Below are 24254 nucleotides of genomic sequence, written 5' to 3' on the forward strand. Positions count from 1 at the left end.
TCAATATCATATGTCAATGAAAGTTAGGTATCTCCTTAAATGCCAAACACTAGTTTAAAATATATATATATATATACACACATATACATAAATATGTATATATATATATATATAAATTGATGATGGTCATATATTAAAGGGATAGGCCAGAAAAGACCTGTTAAAAACCGAAGTATTAACAACAATTATTTGCTTGATATTAACAGTGGATTATTATGCATTTTTTTTTGGCCATAGCTAACCACTTGCTATAAGTTTTCCCTGTCTTATATCAGATTTTCCCAAATTGATGGCTACCATTTTTCTGATTCCAATCCCAGAAGAGGTCACAGGGCGTGGAAGAATGGCAGATGATCGGAAAGATGAAGGAAAGGCGCCTCACTGGACCTCAGCTCAACTAACAGAGGCATCTGCACATCCACATCCACCTGAGATTAAGGATCAAGGCGGGGCAGGGGAAGGACTTGTCAGAAGCGCCAATGGATTCCCATACAGGGAGGATGAAGAGGGCGCCTTTGGAGAACATGGGTCACAGAGCACCTATTCAGATACCAAAGAGAATGGAATCAACGGAGAGCTGACCTCAGCTGACAGAGAAACAGCAGGTAACTAAGGGCTCCTCTGTCCCAGGGCTGGCTTTGTGCTTTGAAGTCTGTTTCATCTGAAAGTGAATTAATTTACTGCGATGATCCTCTTTCACTAGTGCTGGGACAGAAATTCCAGTCTGTCAGGGGAAATAGATACCAAAAGGAGAGAAAAATCTTGGGAACTAGCCCAATGTTCCCCCAAATTAGTTGTATTCTTCATCTCATCTCCCTATTTAGTTTATACCACTTTAATTTTAATAGACAAATGGCTCAGTGTGTGTGTGTGTGTGTGTGTGTGTGTGTGTTGCTAGTAACTGTCAGCATTTTAACTCATTGAAAGAAGATTTCACAAATAGTTACTTCCTGATTGTCTTGAATGATATTGGACCTAAATCTGATTGACTGAATAGAAGCATATTTACTTTTGGGGGCAGAAAGCAGTTTGGAGTCTATCTCCCAGCCTTAAAAAAAAAAAAAATGGAGAGATTGGGGCCCCTGGCTGGCTGAGTTGGTGGAGCATACGGACTCTTGATCTCGGGGTTGTGAGTTCAAGCCCCATGTTGGGTGTAGAGATTACTTAAAAAAAATAAAATCTTAAAAAAAGAGAAGGAAAGGAAACACACACACATATATGGGAACCATTCCATACTTCCTCAGAGAGCTTTATAAGAACTAATATTACAGATGCTTAAAGGAGAACATAATTTGATTTACTCTTAAATACTTACTTTCAAAGTATAATTTCTACCAGCAGTCCTCTTTCTTCTGTCATTGATAATATCGTCATTGATGGCATAGTCATCATATAGCATTAACAGCATCGAGAAACACTCACCTGCACTGTATTCTTCACCATTATTTTCCTTTTTCTGTACTCAGAATGTAATGTGTTTGAACACAGTAACTCGCAAACATGCTGCTCCAAAAAGAGTAGGTAAACTACAAGTATTCAGAAAGGCTATGCCCCCGTCAGAGTCATCCCTTGCCTAGTCAAACACTGGTTTTTCTGCACTCTATCAGTTAGTCAGCAGCACTTCTCAACTGTACACTTTGTTCAAAAAATATATTTAAATTCAATGGGGTAAGATTAAAAGCATCTCAAATAACTGGGGAGAAATTACATAAGGACGTAGGGTAATTTTTTTAATCCCCTCATTCGATAGACTACTGTTGAACGTTTTCTTTTCTTTTTTTTTTTTTAGATTTTATTTATTTATTTGACAGAGAGAGAGAGACAGCAAGAGAGGGAACACAAGCAGGGGGAGTGGGAGAGGGAGAAGCAGGCTTCCTGCTGAGCAGGGAGCCCGACGCGGGGCTCAATCCCAGGACCCTGGGATCATGACCTGAGCCGAAGGCAGACGCTTAACGACTGAGCCACCCAGGCGCCCCTGTTGAACGTTTTCTATATGCAAGGTGTGTCAGCTTCTGTGCCAGGGCTGGTCTGAGCTTCACAGAGCAGATGACCCAGGAGCAGACACGAGACCTGTGCACACAATTCAAATGTGAAACACAATGTGTTCTGAGCCAGATGAGCAGTATAGAAAGGCAACGTTGAAGAGGGATCGTTCCTACGTAGGACCAAATTTCCCGAATTGTGCACAGAAGCATCTTGAGAAGTCACAGCAGACTCACACGGGGGTGGCAGAGTACTTTAATTGCTCGAAGGGAAACACAATGATACTCAGCATCTGTTAAACACCGCCTGACCTCAAGATAGTTCAGTTTCAACATTCAATCACATCACATTCCTTTTTAAGACTTATGTGGAGCAGGAGAGGAGACTGAGTGTGCAATCTAATTCAAGCATCCGAGAAGCTATGCAGTGCTCAACAGGCCCTTATGCCCCATTAGTAAGAAATTGTGGATACGATCGAAATAAAAATGTTGTTTTTGCCTTTCATGGTCACAATGAGGATTAAATGAGATGGTAAAGTGTACAAAGTCAACAGATCAAAGAATAGCATCTATTAATTACCATTATTGTTATTGGTGGTGGTGGTAGTCGTGTCAATATGGACAACAGGGCACTCTTGATCAAGGCAACTTTTTCTACAGCTGAGTGTAGAATACAGCTTGAACAGGGTGGGACTTGGGTGTCAGGAGAACCAACTAGAAGGTTTTGAAGAAATTGAGCCATGAGGAGATGAGGACATGCTGAAGCAAGACGGTTGTGGGGAAGGCAAGAGATAATGCGATAGGCCAAGGTTTTTCTCATCATCCTATCCTGCAACACCTGACATTACACTTCAAGTGCTCAATTAATGTATGTTGATGAATGAATGAATGAATGAGTGCATGAATGAGTGCAAAAGGAAAAAGAAAGTCCTTTTCAAATTAATGGTGAAATCTATCGAAAAGTCTTATCAGTTGAATCTTACAGAATATGATAGAGGCTTGTAATACACAAAAGAAAAAAGTCACTGTGTGTGCTCGGTCAAGCAGTGAAGAGCCAACATCACTCACTATTTCTTTTCAGTTGTCTTAAGTATTTAAGAGCATCAGAAAAATCTCTTTGCCAGGTCAGTGTGTCTTCACCTGCTTCTTTGAGAAAATAATTTAGATTAAAAAGAGATTAGCAGACGTTTCTTTTAATTTATGGGTTCAGGACCATCCAGAGTTAATTTTGAATTCAATTCATCATATTTCACATGAATCTTATGTTACCTTTGAGAATCTGACTCCAGAAGTTCTATATGTATGTTCATAGTGACAAAAGTTGTAAACAGTCAGCTGTGGATTAGCAGAGTAAGGTGTGCAATCCAAACTAGGGTGTGATTTTAAATTAACCTCCCTCCAGAAATAACAGGCCATGTATTAAGTCCATACAATGTGGAAAGCTGTGGGAAAGGAAAAATGTACAATATTGTCTCCTCATTCCTACAGAGGATGTTCCAGTGATAAGCTAATGTGCAATTAGATTTCTCTCCAAATTTTGGCTTAATAAAATAATACATTTTATTATTGATGGTTTATACATAACTGTTTCACAAACAAAAATCATTCCCGATAAAAAGAAGTGTTCTTAGATCTCAAATATGGTCTTTAAAAATTCTGTCCTTTGATGGTCGGGTTCACTAACATGAGCTGGCATTATATTTCGAGGGGATTATCTTAAAGAGGACCAGAGGAGCAGTACACTGGCCTCCACTTTTACCATTCACGTGTGATCTATCAGTACATTGTATTTTCCCCTTAGAAAAGATACTTCTTGGGGCACTGTTAACATGGCATATTTTCCAGTAACATCAGGTCTTCAACTATACACTGTGGTGTCCAGGCCACTACTAGTTGAATCCAAGGATCTTTCTTCTCCTCTCATACTTTACTATAGTCCTCTCTTCACTGTTAGAAACGAATTTATCCCCAAGGTTGTTTATTTTTATTCATCTCTAAAAGCAACATCACATGATAAATGCATCTCAATTACTGCATCTTTCTCCCCACCCCCTTTCCTTCATTAGGCGGGCTTACTTCAACCGAAGATCTGACCTCGTCCTCTCTCACCTACCCTTTTCGATGTTCACCTTCATTTTTGGGCCATAATAATTTTTTATTTTTCCATATGCAAGCCCAAAGGCAGCTTATCTTTGATCCTGTGTGCTGAGACTGGGGGCAGAGAGAGAAGGGAATTCTAGAAGGCAATAATATTTTAAATTCTTTTTCTTTATGGATTCCTCTTCTAGATTTCGTCTCTTTCCTTACAATTTATTTATTTTTAAAAGATTTTATTTATTTATTTGACAGAGAGAGAGACAGCGAGAGAGGGAACACAACCAGGGGGAGTGGGAGAGGGAGAGACAGACTCCCCACTGAGCAGGGAGCCGAATGCGAGGCTCGATCCCAGGACCCTGGGATCATGACCTGAGCCGAAGGCAGACGCTTAACAACTGAGCCACCCAGGCGCGCCTCCTTCCTCACAGTTTAAAGCTAATCCATTGAAAAGTAGATAGAATTATTTGCTCACCTGTTGTAGCATAACTTTTGCTACTTTACGAATTTTTCTTATATTAATTCACTAAAGTAAACTTTTGAGAAGCCATGCCACAAAAGCCCCCCAAAAAAGAAATGAGAAACCATTGAGAATCTAGTCACTTAGGAAAGGTATTATTATAATGAGTCTAAAAACATCAATTTTTTAGTTTATTTTTTTACTGAAGTAGAGTTGATACACAGTGTTACTTTAGTTTCAGGGGTACAGCATAGTGTTTAGACAAGTCTATAGATTATGCTCCACTCCCCCACAAGTGTAGCTCCCATCTGTCACCATGCAATGCTATTATAGGGCCACTGACGATGTCCCCTAGGCTCTACCTTTTATTCCCGTGACTTCTTCATTCCATAACTGGAAGCCTAAACCTCCCTCTCCCCTTCACCCATTTTGCCCCTTCCCCTGCCCCATTCCCTCTGGCTACTATTAGTTCTCTGTATTTATGAGTCTCTTTCTGTTTTTTGTTTGTTTTAAAACAGTCGTTTTTATTTTTTTAATTTTATTTTATTATGTTATGTTAATCACCATATATTACATCATTAGGTTTTGATGTAGTGTTCCATGATTCATTGTTTGCATATAACACCCAGTGCTCCATTTAATACATGCCCTCCTTAATACCCATCACCAGGCTAACCCATCCCCCCACCCCCCTCCCCTCTAGAACCCTCAGTGTGTTTCTCAGAGTCCATAGTCTCTCATTGTTTGTCTCCCCCTCCGATTTCCACCCCCCTTCATTTTTCCCTTCCTACTATCTTCTTCTTTTTTTTTTTTTTTAACATATAATGTATTATGTGTTTCAGAGGTACAGGTCTGTGATTCATCAGTCTTACACAATTCACAGCGCTCACCATCGCACATACCCTCCCCAATGTCCGTCACCCAGCCACCCCATCCCTCCCACCCACCACCGTTTTTAAATTGTCTTCCAAAGTGTGAATCATAAAAGGCTTATAATAAACCTTTCCTCTCTTTTCCACCTTGTTACGGAAGAAAGCAAGAGGACCACATTTGGTACCCCCAGAGTTCCAACTCTGAGTGAAAATTAGGAGCCCCATCTTTAAGTTTCTTATCTGAGGGTGGGGCCCAAGCTCATATTAGTATTCCTATCAAGATAACTGGAAGAGGGCGCCTGGGTGGCTCATTCGGTTAGGTGTCTGCCTTCAGCTTGGGTCATGATCCCAGGGTCCTGGGATAGAGCCCCACGTGGGGCTCCCTGTTCAGCAGGGAGCCTGCTTCTCTCTCTCCCTCTGCTGCTCCCCCTGCTTGTGTGCACACTTTCTCTGTCTGTCAAATAAATAAATAAAATCTTAAAAAAAAAAAAAAGACAACTGGAAGAAACCAGTGAGACCACCTTTCACAGGTGTAGTCACCCATCCAAGATCATATGACTACAACCGGACTGCAGGTCCCCCGCTGCATAGACTAGTACACGTCCACTACCGCATGCTGCCAGATTCATAATAGCACAGCCAGCTGTCACAGTTCTCAGTCATAGCCCCTTCTATCGCAGAACAGCCACATCCATGGACCTTTAAGCACAACAGAAAACCAAACTTTAGTCTTGGTTTTCAGTATGAGTGGAGCAGGAAAGGAGGTGGTTCTCAGAAGTGTATAGATGCCACAACATCGAAGTACTGAAAATCATGCTTCCGTGATTTTGACTATCCCAAGGTACAATGCTTTCAACACGAGTAGGAAACACCAGTCAGAGTATAAATTGCTTTTGTGATCATCAAAAGCCAATATCAGCTATCTCTTGGAGTAAATTTAAAGATTAAAGAACACTTCCTCAGTTACACACCCCCCTTTCTGCCCCAGGTCCCCAAGGCTGCTTTGTTTTCCCAACGTTCCAGGGATCCTATTCAGGTCTACTCCCTCCTGAAGCAGTGAGATCTGGAAACGCTCTTCCAGGTGCTACACTATCGCTTTTCCAGAGCTTACCAATGGAGCTGTGCCTTTGGAAGCCTTGACCTGCCCTTTAACATCCCCATAACTCAGGCAATGAACATGCTCAGATACGTAAGTGTATTGTTGCTGGAACTGTAAGTTTCGGCTTAAAAATATGGGACGGAGGAAAAGTTTGTCATCACTTGTGTGCAAAGAGCTGAATATACCTTTAAGCTTCTCTCTGTTTCCCTTTCCAATCTTGGAAAATTCCAACCTGCCTTTTCTTACCTCTCTCGTCCATCCCGCCTCCATTCCCAGATTTGAGATTTACTAGTAGGACTCATCATCCCATTTCAAATATGGCATATTGTATATGATATTATATTAATGTACGCAGAGCCAAAAAAGTACAGAACCGTTTCTCCTGTGAAACGACTAAAGCCATCTGCACCACCCCGCAAGGCAAATAAACACGCCGGCCTAACAATACAAGAGGTTGCAGATTTTCCTTTCCTTGTTGCCATGGCAACCACTCATTTCCCTGAGCTCCACAGAGAGAGGAGTGTGCAGAGCAGAGTTATTTAGCATTCAAGGGTGGATCTGCAGAAAAGCACACAGCCTCACTGCGAAGCGTCTGAGCCTGGCGGTGCCGACGGATGAGTACAGAAAATGGGGATCTTGTCAGTGTTTTCCTTTGAACAGTTAGGCATCTGGGGCTAGAAAGAGTAAGAAAGACAAAAGGATTGATAAAAAGGGCAGTTCCACCAGGTTTGTATTTGTCGTGTTTGCTTTGTCCTGTGTGGTCTCTATACCATCTGAAGCAGATTTGGGGTATTAGCTTCAATCATCGTATGTGGCTTGTCTTGTTGGGAAAGAGAAGGGTCTGTACCTAATCGAGCGTTCACTTACATGGACATTATAGTAAAGAACTGCATCTCTTACTCTTGGTAAGATATGAGCTTATATATAGTAGGTATTGCTAGCTAGAGCTTAAAGTGTTTTTACGAAGTGGAGGAAAAGACAGGCACAGGATAATGTTGTTTACTTAAATGTGCAGTTATATATAAGGTGGTTCTTCCTATAAAAATCCACTTCACATCTATCTTTGCTCTTCAGCACAAGTCTTAAAGTAGGATGAGATTTGTCTTAAGCCAATAATTCTGAATCAAAATATAAGGAAAACGGTGTCTCTAGACTTCTTTTAATTAAACCCAATGACTCAACAAATTAAAACATGTTTTTGTTCCTTGGAATTTTAATTGCCTACAAACACTTCCAGTTGTGAAGAACAAGGCTCTATCTAACACAGTGTAATATGATATTTAAAAACTAAGATTAATTTGCATACACATTTACTCCCATGTATATTCTTCCAGAAAATTCGTCCCATGCACTTGCTGGAAATCAGTCTCATTTCTTTACCATCTTGTTTTACACTAAATGTCAGAACCACAGTCATAAGCACTAAAAAAAAAAAAAAAAAAGGTGTTTTATCATTCTCTTTGGGCCACTGACACTTTGAAAAATTATTTTATTGAGTTTGAATCTTAATCAGTGCAACAGATTTGAGCTAAGAACAATTCAGACCTACTTGTAAAATTCTGTCCGGCTTGTTTTTAAATGTAAATATAATTTAATTATCATTGTATTTTACCACTGTATTTTCTTACTTGACCCTCCCTCCTGATCCCGTATTTCCCAAGACTTTATCAAATATCCTCCTCTCTAATTTGTTGTCATGTATCGTCATCGTATTTTTTTCTTTTAAGGTATTCCCATTTTTTGAAGTTTTTAAAACCTCCACTTAGGGAAGAATTCTAAATGTTTCATAAATTCTTTTTTATTTGCAGTGAGCAGATTTCAAAAATAATCAGTCATGAAAGCAAGTCTTCCTGGATTCATTTTTGGACAACCTAAGCCTTTGTTTGGATGAGCATTGTGCATGCCCTTTATCTGTCTCTTGTCATATTTCTAAGAATTCTCTCCTCACAAAAGAGAGGGGGAAAAAAAGATAAGAGAACAACTTTAATAGTAATTTGCAACAAATAAATTGCTCTAATATCTTGAGAATATATTAATCACTGATCAATTATGTATTTTTTGAAAAGAATAACGTACATATACATTGATCCTATTGCTTGTATGTAGCTGAGAAAAATATCGGCCACTGCCTACCAAATACCACCTCAAGGGCTGGCTCTGGTTTTGCTGTTACTGCTGCTAAGAGGTTAGTAGACTGGGGAATACCTCACGGTCATCACTCCTCTCTCTTTCCTCCCCAAGCTACTGTGATGAATCAACTCTTTCTGCTTCAGTGTACCAAGCCTTTTTCTCTTCCTCTCATTCCCTCACCCTTCACTGCTCCTTAGCACATTACATAAAGCACGTGCTTTGCCTGTCAGGAGCAGATGAACAGAACAACTGGTGCAGACTTGCGGGTCTGGTCGTGAGAGCATGATCTGACTTGGCATCATGAGTCCTGAGGGGAAAAGGACACTGTGCTGCTTGCTGCCCACTCACGGAGTGGCTCATCTCCCAGCATGAGCCACCATTCAGCAACACGCATAGAAAATACAATTTGAAACCCAGCCAAACTGATGAGCAAAGAAAGAACACGTGTCCCAGGCTCTCCTTGCAACTTTTAACAAATATGCAAATGCTAGGTGGTTCTTAGAACACGAGATGAGACTAAAATGTCTGTTTTTACAACTTATTTCAGTAATCCTCAAAACTTAAGACAACAGTAGGCAAAATGAGTAATAATGGAGAAATCAAGATTCGGAGGAAAATCATCTTTAATAGTGATGACTCAGCTTCCGCAACCTGTAAATTAGACTCAAGGTTTTCAGTCCAAATTTTCTATTTGGAAAGACAGATCGAGACAGCGCTGGGTTATGAGCACCTCTGGTTCATTCGTAAATGACTCCAGCATGAAGGGTCAACTCCTCTGAGTGAACTAACCATCTTCCCTTTTGCAAAACTAGTTACATTTGCCCAACTGATCTGTGGTTTCATTCATGTGCTGCACTGAAACAGTGATGGGAAAGCATTTTGAAAGGGTGCATACCCCACAGGAAAGGTTCTCAGAGTCCACAGTCAAAGATCCAGAGCTGATTTTATTCTCTCCAGGGAATCTCTTCCTCTTCTGAACGCCTCCATGTAACATGTTCATATCTTGTTAATAGCACTAATCATATGGATCATTCTGAGTTTACGTGTTACTTGTTTTAATCTGCAACACTAGGTTATAAGTGTTTTGAGGTAGTAGCTATGCATCATTCATCTTCATGTTCCTTATGGTATGTAATGCTGTGATTATTTTCTCTAGTAAGTGCTAATACATTTTTTGGAATTGATATAAAGAAGAGAAAGAGTTCATATCCATCTTAGGTTTTGAGATTGGAAATCTCAGGAGCAAAATGGGGCTACAAAAATTATACCACAGTATGAGCAATGCACTTGTGGGAATGATGGTGTTGGGAGGAATACTGGATATAAAGAAGCAAATGAAGAACCTAAGAGAGGAGGCTAGAATCAAAGTGAGGATTATAGAACTGTTGGCTTGAACTGAAAGGAATTAAGTAGGAACTCTGAAATACTGTAGTGAAAAGAGGATCAAGAAAGGATATAGCGGAAGATGACATGGTCTGAAAACGGGGGTGAAGAAAATGTGCCTTTGGCTTAAGATAGCAGTATGACATCTGATTAGAGATATTTTCTTGATGATGAAAATTAACGAACTGGAAAGAATATGGAAACTCAGAGTAAATGACCTTTCTAAGAGATATCTATAATTTAACAGCTAAGAAACACTTGGATAATGAATAACTTCTCATGCTCATTCCTGCAAAATTGAGCCCAATGTCACAGTTGGTTGCAGTTGAAATGGCACTGGAATATCCTGCAAACAGAACTTTAAAATACGTGTCCCTGTTGATCCTCTGGGTGTAAGGTAAGGATTGCTTCACTGTTCTAGGTCAGGAGCCCACATAAATTTCAATTCTGACAAATGGACAATCTGAATCTTAAAGCAAATGGATGTTCTAAGTCATAGATTTAATTATCCTTCTTCTTTAAAGGAATATAGCAGTATTGTCTTGGAGAGATATATCCTATTTTTGAAGGTCAACCTGAGTAAAATATCACCAATGCCCTTTTTTTCTCTACTTTATCTTTGAGTCTATAAAATGATTTGCAAATGATAAGTTCTTAGATAATAAACAGCATTTCTCTACTGAATAATAGGGATATTTATTTCTTAACTTTAGGAAAAATGCTTCGATTTCTTTTTTTTTAAGATTTTATTTATTTATTTGACAGAGAGAGAGAGACAGTGAGAGAGGGAACACAAGCAGGGGGGAGTGGGAGAGGGAGAAGCAGGCTTCCCGCTGAGCAGGAGCCTGATGCAGGGCTCCATCGCAGGACCCCGGGATCATGACCTGAGCTGAAGGCAGACACTTGACGAATGAGCCACCCAGACACCCCAAAATGCTTTGTTTTCAATGAGATATACTTCTCTAGTTTCATTATTTTAAAAAATGATAAAAGCTTTTTATAACCCATTTTTTTTTCTTTTTGATCGATTAAAATGAAAGATGCTCCCATATACATGTTCTGATTCTAATCATGAAGTATTTCAGTATTTAAAGGATGTTTTTCTTCTCCATAAGGGAAAAATCTTCGTCATCATTTACTATTACTTTTATAAGCAATTTTAAAAATGAAATTTTTAGATACTTTTTCTCCTTGCTACATTTTGCACATTGCCATCCTTTATCTTAAAGCCCATGTACATTTTCTCTTTCTTGAGAAATTGTCTACTGGTTGTTTTTTTTTTTCTCATCAGCTTAAAAAAAATAGAGATTTATGACTAAAGCATTGGAAAGATTGGAATAAACCTGCTCTTCTCAGAGCTTTACCAGAACATAAATGCTAACATAGGGAAAATTGCTTTTTCTCCAAAAAAATGCACTAACTTGACCTAGGTGCCAAAGCATGTAAGATATTCCTCCAGGTCAGTTCCCACCCAATTCTTACAAGTCTTGATTTCAGTCAGAAAGGAAACAAAGAACTGAGTTTGAAGCAAGTGCAGATGCTACTTTCAAAAGTCACATTTTAGGAGGGGAAAGTTTGTTTATTCGGGATAACAATGATCCCTGTCCTCATGAAATATCTGCCTATGAAAATTATAGTTCCTGAAATGCCCTGTGGACCACATTGAACTTACACATATGATCTGAATGCAACATTGAAAATACTGCTCAAGAACTTGGACATTTTGGTGACACAGATTTCCTTTCTAGTTGGATTTCATTGTTTAAGGAAGGGCAAATTGAAGCTACCCTCACTGATAATTTAATATCTTAGGACTGGAATTACCAGATAAGGTTGAATTTTTTTTTTTTTAATGTGAAGGAGTATAAACTTCCCAAATTATGTTAACTTTTTAAAGTAAAATTTTTAGATGTTGAGCATTTCTTCGATTCTAATTAGAAATGCTTGAGTCTCCTGTGTCCCCAAATAATAGTGAGTTTCAACTCTCCCTTATGTTCTCTGATGCAATTGGATGTGAAAGAAACTATAAATACAAAGTGCTTTTCTTTACCAGGTCTGTAGAGAAATGAAAATTACCAAATATGCTTTTCAGAAAATATTTTGGAAAATCTAGTTGATTGAAATGTTGAGGTGGTTCTTTTATTTTGTTCTATAAAGTTTTAAGTATGATGCTTTAATTAATGTGATTGCATTAAAACCATACTTCTCTTCCTATAGCTTTTGATCACCTTCTTGTTACTATCAGACCAAGTTATTCATGCCTCTGTGTTTCATGTGAATTATCCAAGAAAAAAGAGCAGAAATCACAAAGTTCCCTGATCTCACGAGAGTTTTTCCTTTTACAGCAAACTTTTCTTCAACAAAACAAACCCCAATACAAGCTCAAATAAAACATTTTTGAGGGGTAGAGGATCTCTCTGAAAGTTGGGAAGAAAGGATTGTTAAACTTTCAAGGAAAATAAAAATGAATTAGAAATATTTTCAGGCATATTCTTAAAACGAGGAATTGGGCAACCTCTTCGTGATCAGAGTTACCATATATGAAACAACGAAATTGTAATTTCATTTTGAAAAATAAAAAGCTGCAAGTCCTGATTTAGAAATTTTTCTTATATGTCAGTAAGAAAATAATATACCTTTTCATATGTTTTTGTAGTAAATTGGATTTTTATTGCCATATTTTACTAAAATGAAGATTTATGAAATCTGATTTACCATATCATGAAGAAGTCCCACATATCCCTTACATACGATTGTGTTTTTCATGCCAAATGCCCTGTGTTTTTAAACATAGTATAGCTTGTACTTACAGTGGCACCTGCCTACCTGGGACCTGCCACGAGCAAAATTAGGAAGTAAATAAACCTTGCCTTGAGTACCTTTTCATTTGCTTCCTGAATCCTATTCATTTTCTTCAGGTTGTCAGCAGTCACCTGAAGCTACCTCCTATGGTCAGAATCCCACCCTCAACCCCACTGCAAAACCCAGTCGCCTTGCCTGGTGTCACCCTACCTATCTAGATAGCATCCTGTTCTTACATTTTTCTCAGTTTTGCCATTCCATCAAAATTGATCTGCCTTTCTCTTTTTGCTGGGCTCCCACAATAGAACAACCAGAGCTATTACCATAATCAATTAGAATTTTATGCTTTCTAGATGTTGTTTACATTCTGATATAAAGCTTCAGTGTCTTCAAACAGAGTGAATACTTTGGCTGTTTTAAGTATGCTGTAGATGGCACCGAGGATTTGCAAATATTTCTAGAATATTGGTAACGATGAGAAGAGATATCAATTGACATAGTAAACAACATTGAAGCAAAATCATCAATGTAAAATTTTATTTCAACAGATCTCTAAGGGGTATTTTCTAAAGTAGAATTTGTCTGTTATTTGCAAATTTCTGAAGATAACTTTGAAGTAACTATTACTTGTTCTTGTTTATTTTACATAATGAACCTTTTGTATCTGTGGATGGAGAGAAATTCACTTACTAGTAATTTCCATGGGATGCAGTAATCAATCCAGAATACAAAACAAGTTGTCTTTATTCTAGAATAATTTTTGTCATGAGGAAATTAAAAATTCTATTAAAGTCTTTGCTTTTTCCTATCATAATATGACCAATTACAAATGCACATTGGACTTGAGACTTACTGTCTTAAAAAAAGTGATTTTGCAAAGTCTCTTGATTTTGCTACTCAGAGGTCCTAAAAAAAGTCTTTATTATCAATTTTACTTGTTTGGAATTTTCCAGAGAATGTGCCTCCCCCCTTATCTTGTGTTGTGGCTGAGCTTTTATTTAACAAAAATTATTAATGAATAATAGAGGGATAGCTCAAAACTGTATCTTTCTTCTTCTTTTTTGTTTTTTTTTTTACTATGGCATTTTAGTTTTCAGAATTTCATAATGTAATTAATTCTGTTATACCTTTTCCTACAGGATTATTGGAATATGGTTCTCTGGTCTTACATGTATATATATATACATACACATACACACACACACACACACACACACATACATATATATATATAATTTAGGTACAATTTGAAAATTATAAAGAATTACCATATACACTTATTAGTGACTTCGAGTCTGCCAAGTGGTTTTAGGGCTGGTGTAAAGAGAATATTTGTGGATGATATTTTATATAGCTACAATGGCAAAAATAAAATAGGCAGTTATAGAAGATGGAGAATCGCTAACTTAAACCATTTATAGTTCATGAGAGACTTGTTAAGAAGAAAGCACATAAGGTTGATGTTGTATGCTGCTATTTGCACATTCATTCTTGGAAACATGGTAGGACTGGAGATTGAAGCAAACTATAATTACATAAAAGTCATGTTGGTCTCTCTATGTGCTGCTAGAATGTACCCTACGACGTGTTGGGAACAAAGTGATTTTCCCATCGCATAGTTCCTAAATTCCATATGCTTCTAAGTTACAAGACCTGCAAAGATTTATGTAAGTTATACTATGATGAGGAGGAGAGGATGGAGTGAACAAAAGGTGATTTTTACCACTTCATTGTAACAGTTTCTCCTAGAAGAAATAACTAGCTTTATAGAGGTAACTAGTAAAAACTATTCCTGGTATATAGAGAACTTGTATTTTGAAAGTTTAGTCCAATGACATTTTTTGGACCCTTGGAATATTTTTCGATTTTTCCATCATATCCTCTGCTTCAGGCATTCCCAGGTTTTAAAACTCTAGAAACATTAATTTGCCCAAATCCTAGCCTTGCTTCAGGTGATCAAAGTCTTTGAGGTACTCAAATACAGTTGAAACTTCAAAAACATGGAGAGACTTTTCTGTGCATGAGAGCTGGCACACGCTTAAAAACACACACTCTGCACTACGTTTCTACACACACCTTTAAATTTTGTTTATCCCACAGTTACTCTGTGCATTTATTTAAGGTCTCTTAGTTTCGCTGATATTTCATCTTTCCATTAATGTTATTAATAATGCCTCATGCCACATTTTTTGACAATATGATGTGTTCAAGACTTAATGCAGAAGATGATTCAATTTCTCACAAGTTTACAAGGAGTAGTACAATAGCAATGACTTTGATAAGACACACAACCGAGCTTTGAAATGCTCTAAAAACATTATCAATTCCCCCAGTGCCTTAATGATTATATTCAATGTATTGATATTAAAGCAATTTGAAAATTTGAAAGGGGAATATTCCCCAAGAAATTTCTCTTTCTCAAATTAATTTAAAATCAGTGAAATATTATAATCTAGGTTAATTGATAAAAATGTTTAATACATGGGCTAAAAACAGCAATATAAATATGTGTACATTACCACATTGGAAATCCCCAATACCACCAGCAGCAAACTTTGAACTAGAATAGTTAAGTATAAAGCTAAACTCTATTTGCTTACTATATTTCTTCTGCTTACATGTGTTTTTTCCTATTTCCAAGTGAACCCTTAAAATTAGAAGCAAAATTTTCCAGTAGGTAATATTTCTGATCTGTGCTTTGCTTTTCTAATTGCTTTGACTCTATAAAACAATATGCTTAACTTGTGGTATCCTTCCACTGTCAACCATCTTAATTTACTACACCTCCCCACCCCCCTTGACTGAATTTAAATGCAAGGCAGATTCTGTTCCAGTTCTAAAAACTTTATTTGAGTAGGTTAAATTGTCAATCTAAACAAATTGTGGATTAGAGCCCTTCGGTTGAGATTGGGGAAAAAAAAAGAGAGAGGAAAAATTGTCCTATAATCATAACTGTACTCACAACCCTAGCCTAGCCAGGTTGCAAACGCATTTCAGAACAGGGCCTTATGAGTGACTGTGGATGGATGAGCCAAAATCTGTGGCCATTTTTCATAGAAAAATCTTTGAAAACAAAACAAAATGTGTTCTTCAATGAGATAGCTCCACTTCAAGCACAATTTACACATAGGAATACCATGTCTTATCTTTATATTCCCCATAATGACTAAGAGTAGTTCCATTTCTCTAGGGTGCACAAAAAATTTTCTTTAAGTACCCATCAGAACTGAACTTTTGCAGTCATGAGTCCTTATCTTAAATGTGTTTATCCCCATAAACTAATTTTACCTCAAATGCATTTATTCCCATTACCCTTGTTTTAATCAGTAAATCTTGAGAAGAAATCTCTGGAAGAGAAAGCTGGTAAGCAAAGATCTACAGCTGCAACACTGGCAAGGGTGACCTTTGAGATCAAATCAGAGTCTGACTAGGGAAGGAGATGCCAACGCGGGCCTCTTTAATTAATGCTAAGGTGCCAAGGAAACAAACAAACAAAAAACCAACAATCTGCTCTTTTAATTTCCTACTTCACCCGTTGATTACAGGAAATCGTTTTGGAGGAACCGTTTGCTCTCCAAATTAAGCAAGAAACTTTTCATCTTTCCCTGTTTTTATGAATTTATCAAGGGTATTTGTTTAGCCGAGTGCTTGCAGCTACACAGTGCTTTCCTTGTTGACTAGCTTCCATCAGCGGTAGCAATTAGCAGCGGTTTCCTAGGCAACCATTCTGTACCCTACCGAGAAAAACCTTTTCTTGACAGGAGCATTCTGTCTAAAATTGTTTTGTTTTCCTTCTTTCACAAGTGTACGGTAGGCTTACTTGTCATTTCTTTTAACACAACATTATTATGTCCATTATTCTTAAAAGCAGAAACATTTACTGGCTTTTAAATTCCATGTGGTTGAATTTATTGTCAGTGTCTCTTACTTCTCTCTTAACAACCTGAAAGAAATCAACAAAAATATGTTCTCAAGCATATGCCAACTTGTTTTGGATTTTTTTTGTTGTTGTTCACAGCCTAATTGGTGAGCCTTTGCATGTTCAAGTAATCACAGCTGGTCCTGACGAAAACTCAAAAGGGTATACACATTCAAAATCAAACTTGTGTGTCTACCAGCAATGTCATGTGTTGCTCAGAAGCGAGTTGAAATTTCCAGGACCACTGAGAAAGTTTTAAGTCCATTGCCTTTGTTATAAATCAACCAGGCAATATTGATAGATTAATATAACAAAATAACTAAACTAGAAATATGTGCTAAAAACAGCACCTGAGACTGTGTTAAGGAATTTGATGTGGTAAAATACCAGAAGAGCATAGCAATGGTATAGCGTGAATCAGCACATGGAATAAACCAGAAGGCTACAACAGCTGTAAATGCTGAACAGTATGGCACAATGATAGAGTAAAATTTAGTTCATCATTTTGGCTTAAATAGGAAATGGCAGGAGTCTGATGTATTGTCTGTGAGGCAGTGGTTCAGCATTCAGGCAGCAAGGTACTCACTGGGGGGAATGACAGAATTATCTCAGTGAATGACAGACACTTTCAGGTCTTCATATTTTGTCGATCAAATGATGGTTATAGACTTAGATGACTATAAGACAGAAAGAGTGATTAAAACAGTGATAATGAATGAATGAATGAATTTTAGAGAGGGGGAGAGAGAGAGAGAGAGAGAGACAGAGGGAGAGAGAGAACCCCAAGCAGGCTCCACACCCAGCGCAGACCCTAACGTGGGGCTCGATCCCATGACCCCGAGATCATGACCTGAGCTCAAATCTAGAGTTGGGCGCTTAATCAACTGAGCCCACCCATGCACCCCAGTGATACAGAATTTAAATAAGCAACTGATACATATTATTTCATTTAATTGCCGCAGCATACGAGAGGATGAACACCAGTTTTATTCCCACTTTACAGATGGGGAATCGGAAGGTTAGAGAGATTGTCATTTACTTGAAGCTAGTAAGAAGTAAAGGCAGAATTTGATTTCAGGTTTTCTGACACAGGGATCTACTATTATAAAATATTTGTACTCCACTGATGTAAGCCAAAGTGATGTCTAAATGGGACAATAAGTGACCTTTATCCATCATTTTGCCAGTTCTTGCATCTAGAACATGTTATTGTGTGGATTCAATATATTGATGGAAAATAAAAGTGCCTGGGGTAGCAACTTGTCTAATAAATTTGTATCACAGTATGATGTTTATTCATTATTTAGGTGAAATGTAAGTAGCTTAGCATGATATCTTTTGGGTATTATCAGGAAGGTTTCTGGTAGATGAAAGCATGTCCCAATTTGTCTCTTATACCTGTTTACCTCCTACATATATTTGTACCAATTTATTTCCCCAATACCAAGAAAAAAATATTTCTTTCCAGAATTCACTTTATCTATCAAGGACTGCTTTGATACTGTTTTCAGAATACTGACCCCATCTCCATTGACCAGAATAAGTTTTGAAGACAGACTTCACTTATACTTTTAGGTGTTTATCTATATAGCGATGATCTGTTACCACCTCTGCTCTGTTACCTGGGTTGTATCTGAATCCCTTATTTTATATCAGCCTATAGTCAACAATACTTTTTATTAGATGAATTTGTTTTAAATGAGTTGCTTTTAATGTTTTCCTGCAAACTGATTTATAGGCAGACTACTTACCATATGAGTTCCCGGTAGATATGATATGTCTTAGACATGATATGAGTTTAGAACTTTACTTAGACATGATATGAGTTTAGAACCATGTCATGCGATATCTTTGTATTACTTAACAGAAACTGTCTCATTACCATAATGACACTACTGAAAAATAATAATATTCAAATACTGGCTCTCACTGCAATGCAAAAACTACTGTTAGTTAATTACATTGAGAACCTGACATTACCGAGAGAGAGTAAAATACATACTACAAACACTCCTTAACTAAGACAATTTTTAACATAAACTAAAAATGCCCACTACCAGAAAACTATAGATGTTCAAAAGAAAGACAGCTGAGCCTTTCATAATTTCAGTTTACACTAAGAAGTGTAATGTTTCCAGCTGTGAAGATCAGTGTTACCTTTCAGTTATGTATAATGAATAATTTCCCAGTAATAATCCCAGTGTAATCTACATTCATCTTTAATCTTCTGAAGAACGAAGTCCTACACATAATTTTATACATATAATGTCTCAAAGAAAAAATAACAAAAAATTAGAGTAGAAAAGGGAATAAAGAAGTAGAAAAAACAAGCAATGAAAAATTAAAATGTACATTAATCTCTTACCTCAAAAGATTTTTTCATGTTGCTAATAGTCCTCAGGAGTAGACAGGGATTATCATGCCTTTGGGAGTACTGTCCAGAAGATGGTCCTGAATTGGAACTTGCTAGCAGAAATCTAGAGCAGATCATAGCCTGGGACCTACACAGCCAGGAAAATGAGTATGAAGCCAGAAAACAAATAACAAGGAAAGTTTTTACTTCCCTCTAGTTTTGTCTAGGAAAAAAACAGAAAACAAAACACTGTCCCTGGCATCAACATAGATGATTGCAGATTATATTATCTGATGTTCATAAGAGTAATAGCCTAGTTGGGTTGGACCTTTACTTGCTCTTTCTTTATTTTTTTTAAGATTTTATTTATTTATTTGAGAGAGAAAGAGATAGAGAGAGTGGGGGGAGGAGCAGAGGGAGAGGAACAAGCAGACTCTGTGCTGAGCATGGAACCCAACGTGGGGCTTGATGCGGGGCTGGACATGGGTGCGACATGGGGCTCCACTCGGGGCTTGACATGGGCCCCACATGGGGCTGGACACAAGACTCGATCTCAGGACCCTGAGATCATGACCTGAGCCGAAGCCAAGAGCTGGAAGTTTAACCAACTGAGCCACCCAGGCACCCCTAGTTGCTCTTTCTTTAAAGCAGAAATACTAAGGTAGAAGACCTGAAAGAATGTAGGACTGGGGAAAGACCTTGGTGAAGAATTATTTACAAGTCTTGAGTTCCTTGATGTGCCAGGCCTGTTATATAATTACTCAATTGAGTCTGAACAGCAACCTGTGAGACAGGGGCTATTATTATTTCCATTTCATGGATGAGGCATTGAAACCCAATGAGTTTGAGTATGAAATAAGTAGAATGTAGCAATGCTAGAGTTTGTACCCACATTTCTCTGAATTAAAGTCCATGTGACTTCCTTTAACTTAAAATATAAAAAACAGTGATCTCCTGTATAGAAAGATACGATGGATAGATGGATGGTTGAATGGATGGCAGGTAGGATGGTTAAATGGTTAGGATGAGTGATTTTATATATATATATATAGAGAGAGAGAGAGAGAGAGAGAAAGATCTCATACACACATATCATAACTCATGTTTTCATTTTCGTAGGTCTGATTTTGTTACTCTCTTTGTCTTCTTTGTTTGGCATGTTTACCATTAATCTTCTCTGAACTTTACCCAAACCCTGTGTGAATTTTCTCCTGTCCCAGGAGCCAGGCTGTAAGGGTAAAGCTTACCCCAGGAGATCTGCTGATTAGGTTTCCACTGGGAAAAGGCCATCTCTCCTTGGGGGAAGCTGCCACCTCTGCATTGATGGCAGGCTTTCCTTAGAGGAAGATTTTAAAGAGGCTGGACCAATTGAAACCCTCAGAACAATCCTATGTTAATTTTTTTTCACACTGCAAAATTAATATTAAACAATCAACATTGCCTGTTTGAAGTTTTAGCAATATTATTCTCTCCAAAAAAATTGAAGATAATATGTCATTAACTGGGCTCCCACACACCCTGTTTGATCATTCTAAAATAGCATTTCTTAAAGTCTGTTAAATCCTGTTAAGGAAAAATAGTTAATTTTCCCAAGATTGAGTTAAATTATTTTCTTATAAGTTTTGCTTAATGTAAAATATAATTGCCTTCTTCATAAGTTCTTATTCAACTATGAAACTCAAACACACCTATAAATGAACTTTATTTGAAACAACAAAACCAATTAAATTCAAATGTCGTACTACTTAGCATGTAAAATAAATAGTATTGCTTTATTGAAACTAAATTATCACTCACAAAAAATGTGGTTCTGGCTGATACAGTACATTTTATTTAGGTTGGACATGCCCATTCCATTCTGACTGGAGAGAAGTAATGATTCAATTTTTCCTTCCCTTGTCTGTAGAATATTCTGAAAGTCTGTTGTATAGTGTACCATGGTGGTTTTTGGCCTACATCTTGTGTGAATGCATTTTTTATTGTATAATTTTCACTTCTGTTCTCTTCTTATTAGCCCACAACAGATAAACTAATTGTCTGAGGTGTCAAAATTATTCTAAATGCAATTCCAAACAAAATGACAAATAATGTAGCATTGCTCAGTTATAATTTGTTCACATAAACTAATAGATGCTTTTTATTTTTTTTTTATTTTTTTTAAAGCTTTTATTTATTTATTCATGAGAGACAGAGAGAGAGAGAGAGAGAGGCTGAGGCAGAGGGAGAAGCAGGCTCCCTGCAGAGCAGGGAACCCGATGTAGGACTCGATCCCAGGACCCTGGGATCATGACCTGAGCTGAAGGCAGACGTTTAACCGACTGAGCCACCCAGGCGCCCTGCTTTTTATTATTTTTATTGGATTTTTTTCCCAATTTAAGAAATTTAATTCATGTTAAGCATTCTCGGACTCTGAAAAATTGATCAGTAGGTACACAAGAATCTGGGACCCTCGTTTAAGAGATGGTTAAACATCAAAACTTAAATAAGAATTCAGTAAATGATTAATTGGGGGGGTTAAGTTAGTAAATATAATACTGAGCATGGATTATTTCTAAATGTGTGTAAATACCATGAACAAGACCTTTCATGTTAATTTTTCATACTTTCAAAAAGTTGTGTTAAGCAACCAATCTGAGTAAAGATCAAGGAGAGGAGCATTACATTCGGAGATTGCAACAATGATAGAGAGAGAGTCCTTGACTTGGGAAACTTTACATAGCCAGGGAGATAAGGCATGTGTACCAGCGCAATTCCATGCCAGATGTACCAAATGCCATAGGAGAGATTATATTTTGTGTCAATGCCAGCAGGGAAATGCAGGAATGATCCATAAAATACATGGGTTTTATGTATGTCCCATTTTCTGCAGTGTTTGCTGTACCTCTCCATTACACTGAATTTCCTATGAAACACTGAGATTCTAGAAGTGCTAAAAATCATTTTATTGGTTTTTTAAATGTCTGAATTTCATTGCAAATTAATATGTGCAAGTGAGGTAAGTTATCTATTACACTAGCTAACTTTATAAGATGTATAGATAGGTAGGTAGATGATAGAGATGATAGATGATGGATGGATAGATAGATAGATAGATGATAGATAGATAATAGATAGGTACATACATACATGCATGGATATATATATAGTATTGCTCAGTTGTGGTCAGTTGCTTGTTTCATAGTCTCAAAACATATTCAAGACTAGCAGTTTTGTACTTTAGGTAGACAACAGATCTGAGAGTGAATATGTTGCCTTAGTTCATACCTTTAGAAAAGTTCATATTTTTCCATTGATCATTCTCACATGACTGTTAGAGAAGTTTATGGTTGTTTTCTCATTATTCCTTCTGCTGTTTTCCTGCTTGGGAGAAAGAACAGCATAATAGTTAGGAAACTGGGGTTCTAATCTCAGTTTGCCTCCATCAGCTGCGTGCACTTGAGCAAATCTCATAACCTAGCCTTTACATCCTCATCTACAAAATGAGAGGATTTAGATATAGTCTGCTCTTCAAGCCCTTTTAGACCTAAAACTGCGATACTGTGAGTTAAATTTGCATAGGATAAAACAACCTTTTAAGAATAAGTCGTACCCTTATTACTTTGAAATCGTAATTATTCTTACATTTTTTGCAATATTAAAAAAAGATTCTTCTTAGTTTAAATTGAGAGTACAAACTGTATTGTGGGAAAAAAAATTTTATGAAAAGTACTTGGCGTATAAATATCTGAAACAAATTTGCTGGAACCTTTCTTAGAAATTAAAACGTTTTCGGAAATGATTTTAAGTAGCTTGTCAGTACTTGTTCTTTGGATACTTAAAGTTTGAATGAGGTCTTCAACTTCGTAAAATTATACTTCAAACATAAAAGAAATATTAAATCACATTTAATTTAGTTTTACTATCTAAGGCATTTTACAAGATCCTAATTGAAAGTTGGTTTTCTAAGTATGATATTTATAATGAGAATGTCTGACTGGCCTAACCCTATTAGTCCCCTGTTTTCTCATCCGCAAAATGAGAGTAGTAACAGTAAATCACTCATTGAAATAATGAGGGCAAATACCTTAGCAGAGTGTTAGGCACGTAGTGAGCACCATAATATCTTTTAAATACTGCTTCTATTGCTGTGACTGCTACTCACTCTAGATAAGGGTGTTTACAGTGCATCCCTTAAGACTATACATAGGTTATAGTGTCAAGTAGCTATTAAAAAAGTCAGAAGTTAGACATATAAAGGCAAATATACTCAATCAGGTAATCTAGCTTTTAAAATTAAGATATATCCCATTCAAGTGGATTGCTCACCCCAAAAGCTTGTTCTTAAGCACTATTCTCTCTGTCATCCTGGGTGGGGTGAGGAAGGCTTTCCAGAGGAGGTGGAATCTAAATGAACCATGTAAAAACAGGATTCCACCCCTCCCCCCGGGTCCCAGCTCCTGCCAACCTGCTTGTAAATGTGTAAATTCTGATCATAATAAAGGCACAGTGAAGTATTCTAAAATCTTGGCCAAAATTAGGAGAACAAATCCCATTACCTCTACCCTCCTTGTCCAGTACAACTTGTTTCTATAAGGGCTATAAGTGGCATCATTTGCTAGTATGATAGATGTTTGTAAATAAAGATAGTGAAGTTAAATTCTGGAGAATTGATTTCTAATCTAGAATGTATTTTTAATCCCAAAATCTTCTTTCTTTTCTTTTTCTTTCTTTCTTTTCTTTCTTTCTTTCTTTCTTTCTTTCTTTCTTTCTTTCTTTCTTTCTTTCTTTCTTTCTTTCTTTCTCTTTCTCTTTCTTTCTTTCTTTCTTTCTTTCTTTCTTTCTTCTTTCTTTCTTTCTTTCTTTATTTCTTTCTTTCTTTTTCGGATGGGGTGAGTGTAGGAGCAGAGGAAGAGAGAGAATCTTAAGTAGGCTCCACGCCCAGCACGGAGCTGGATGTGGGGTTTGATCTTACAACCCTGAGATCATGACCTGAGCCAAAATCAAGAGTTGGACGCTTAACCAACTTAGCCACCCAGGCGCCCTTCAAAAGGCTTTTTTCATTTTTTGTTTATGATATATAGAACATTATTTCTTGAATATTTTTCTGACTTGGTTATATAAAATTAGCATTAGGATATCCTCCAGTAGGTGCCATTTTAGGCCAAAAATTAGTTATCTGGC

At 37.2% G+C, this 24254-nt stretch overlaps 1 protein-coding gene across 30 annotated transcripts in view; it reads left to right on the top strand.

Moving 5' to 3' along the window:
* Nucleotides 1-24254, top strand: part of MAP2 (microtubule associated protein 2) — a 277165-nt gene that overhangs the window by 199295 nt on the left and 53616 nt on the right. For 27 of the 30 annotated variants that reach the window (XM_078071262.1, XM_078071259.1, XM_036098826.2 and 24 more), the window contains one exon: nucleotides 321-605. In XM_078071262.1, the coding sequence (XP_077927388.1) occupies nucleotides 344-605 (262 nt within the window). In that variant the 5' untranslated portion in view covers nucleotides 321-343. Of the gene's footprint in view, nucleotides 1-320; nucleotides 606-7074; nucleotides 7234-24254 lie in introns of those variants that run through there. The other 3 variants (XM_078071263.1, XM_078071261.1, XM_078071270.1) reach the window with 2 other exon arrangements.

This window comes from Halichoerus grypus, chromosome 4 (assembly GCF_964656455.1).
Source record: "Halichoerus grypus chromosome 4, mHalGry1.hap1.1, whole genome shotgun sequence".
Classification (NCBI taxonomy): Eukaryota; Metazoa; Chordata; class Mammalia; order Carnivora; family Phocidae; genus Halichoerus; species Halichoerus grypus.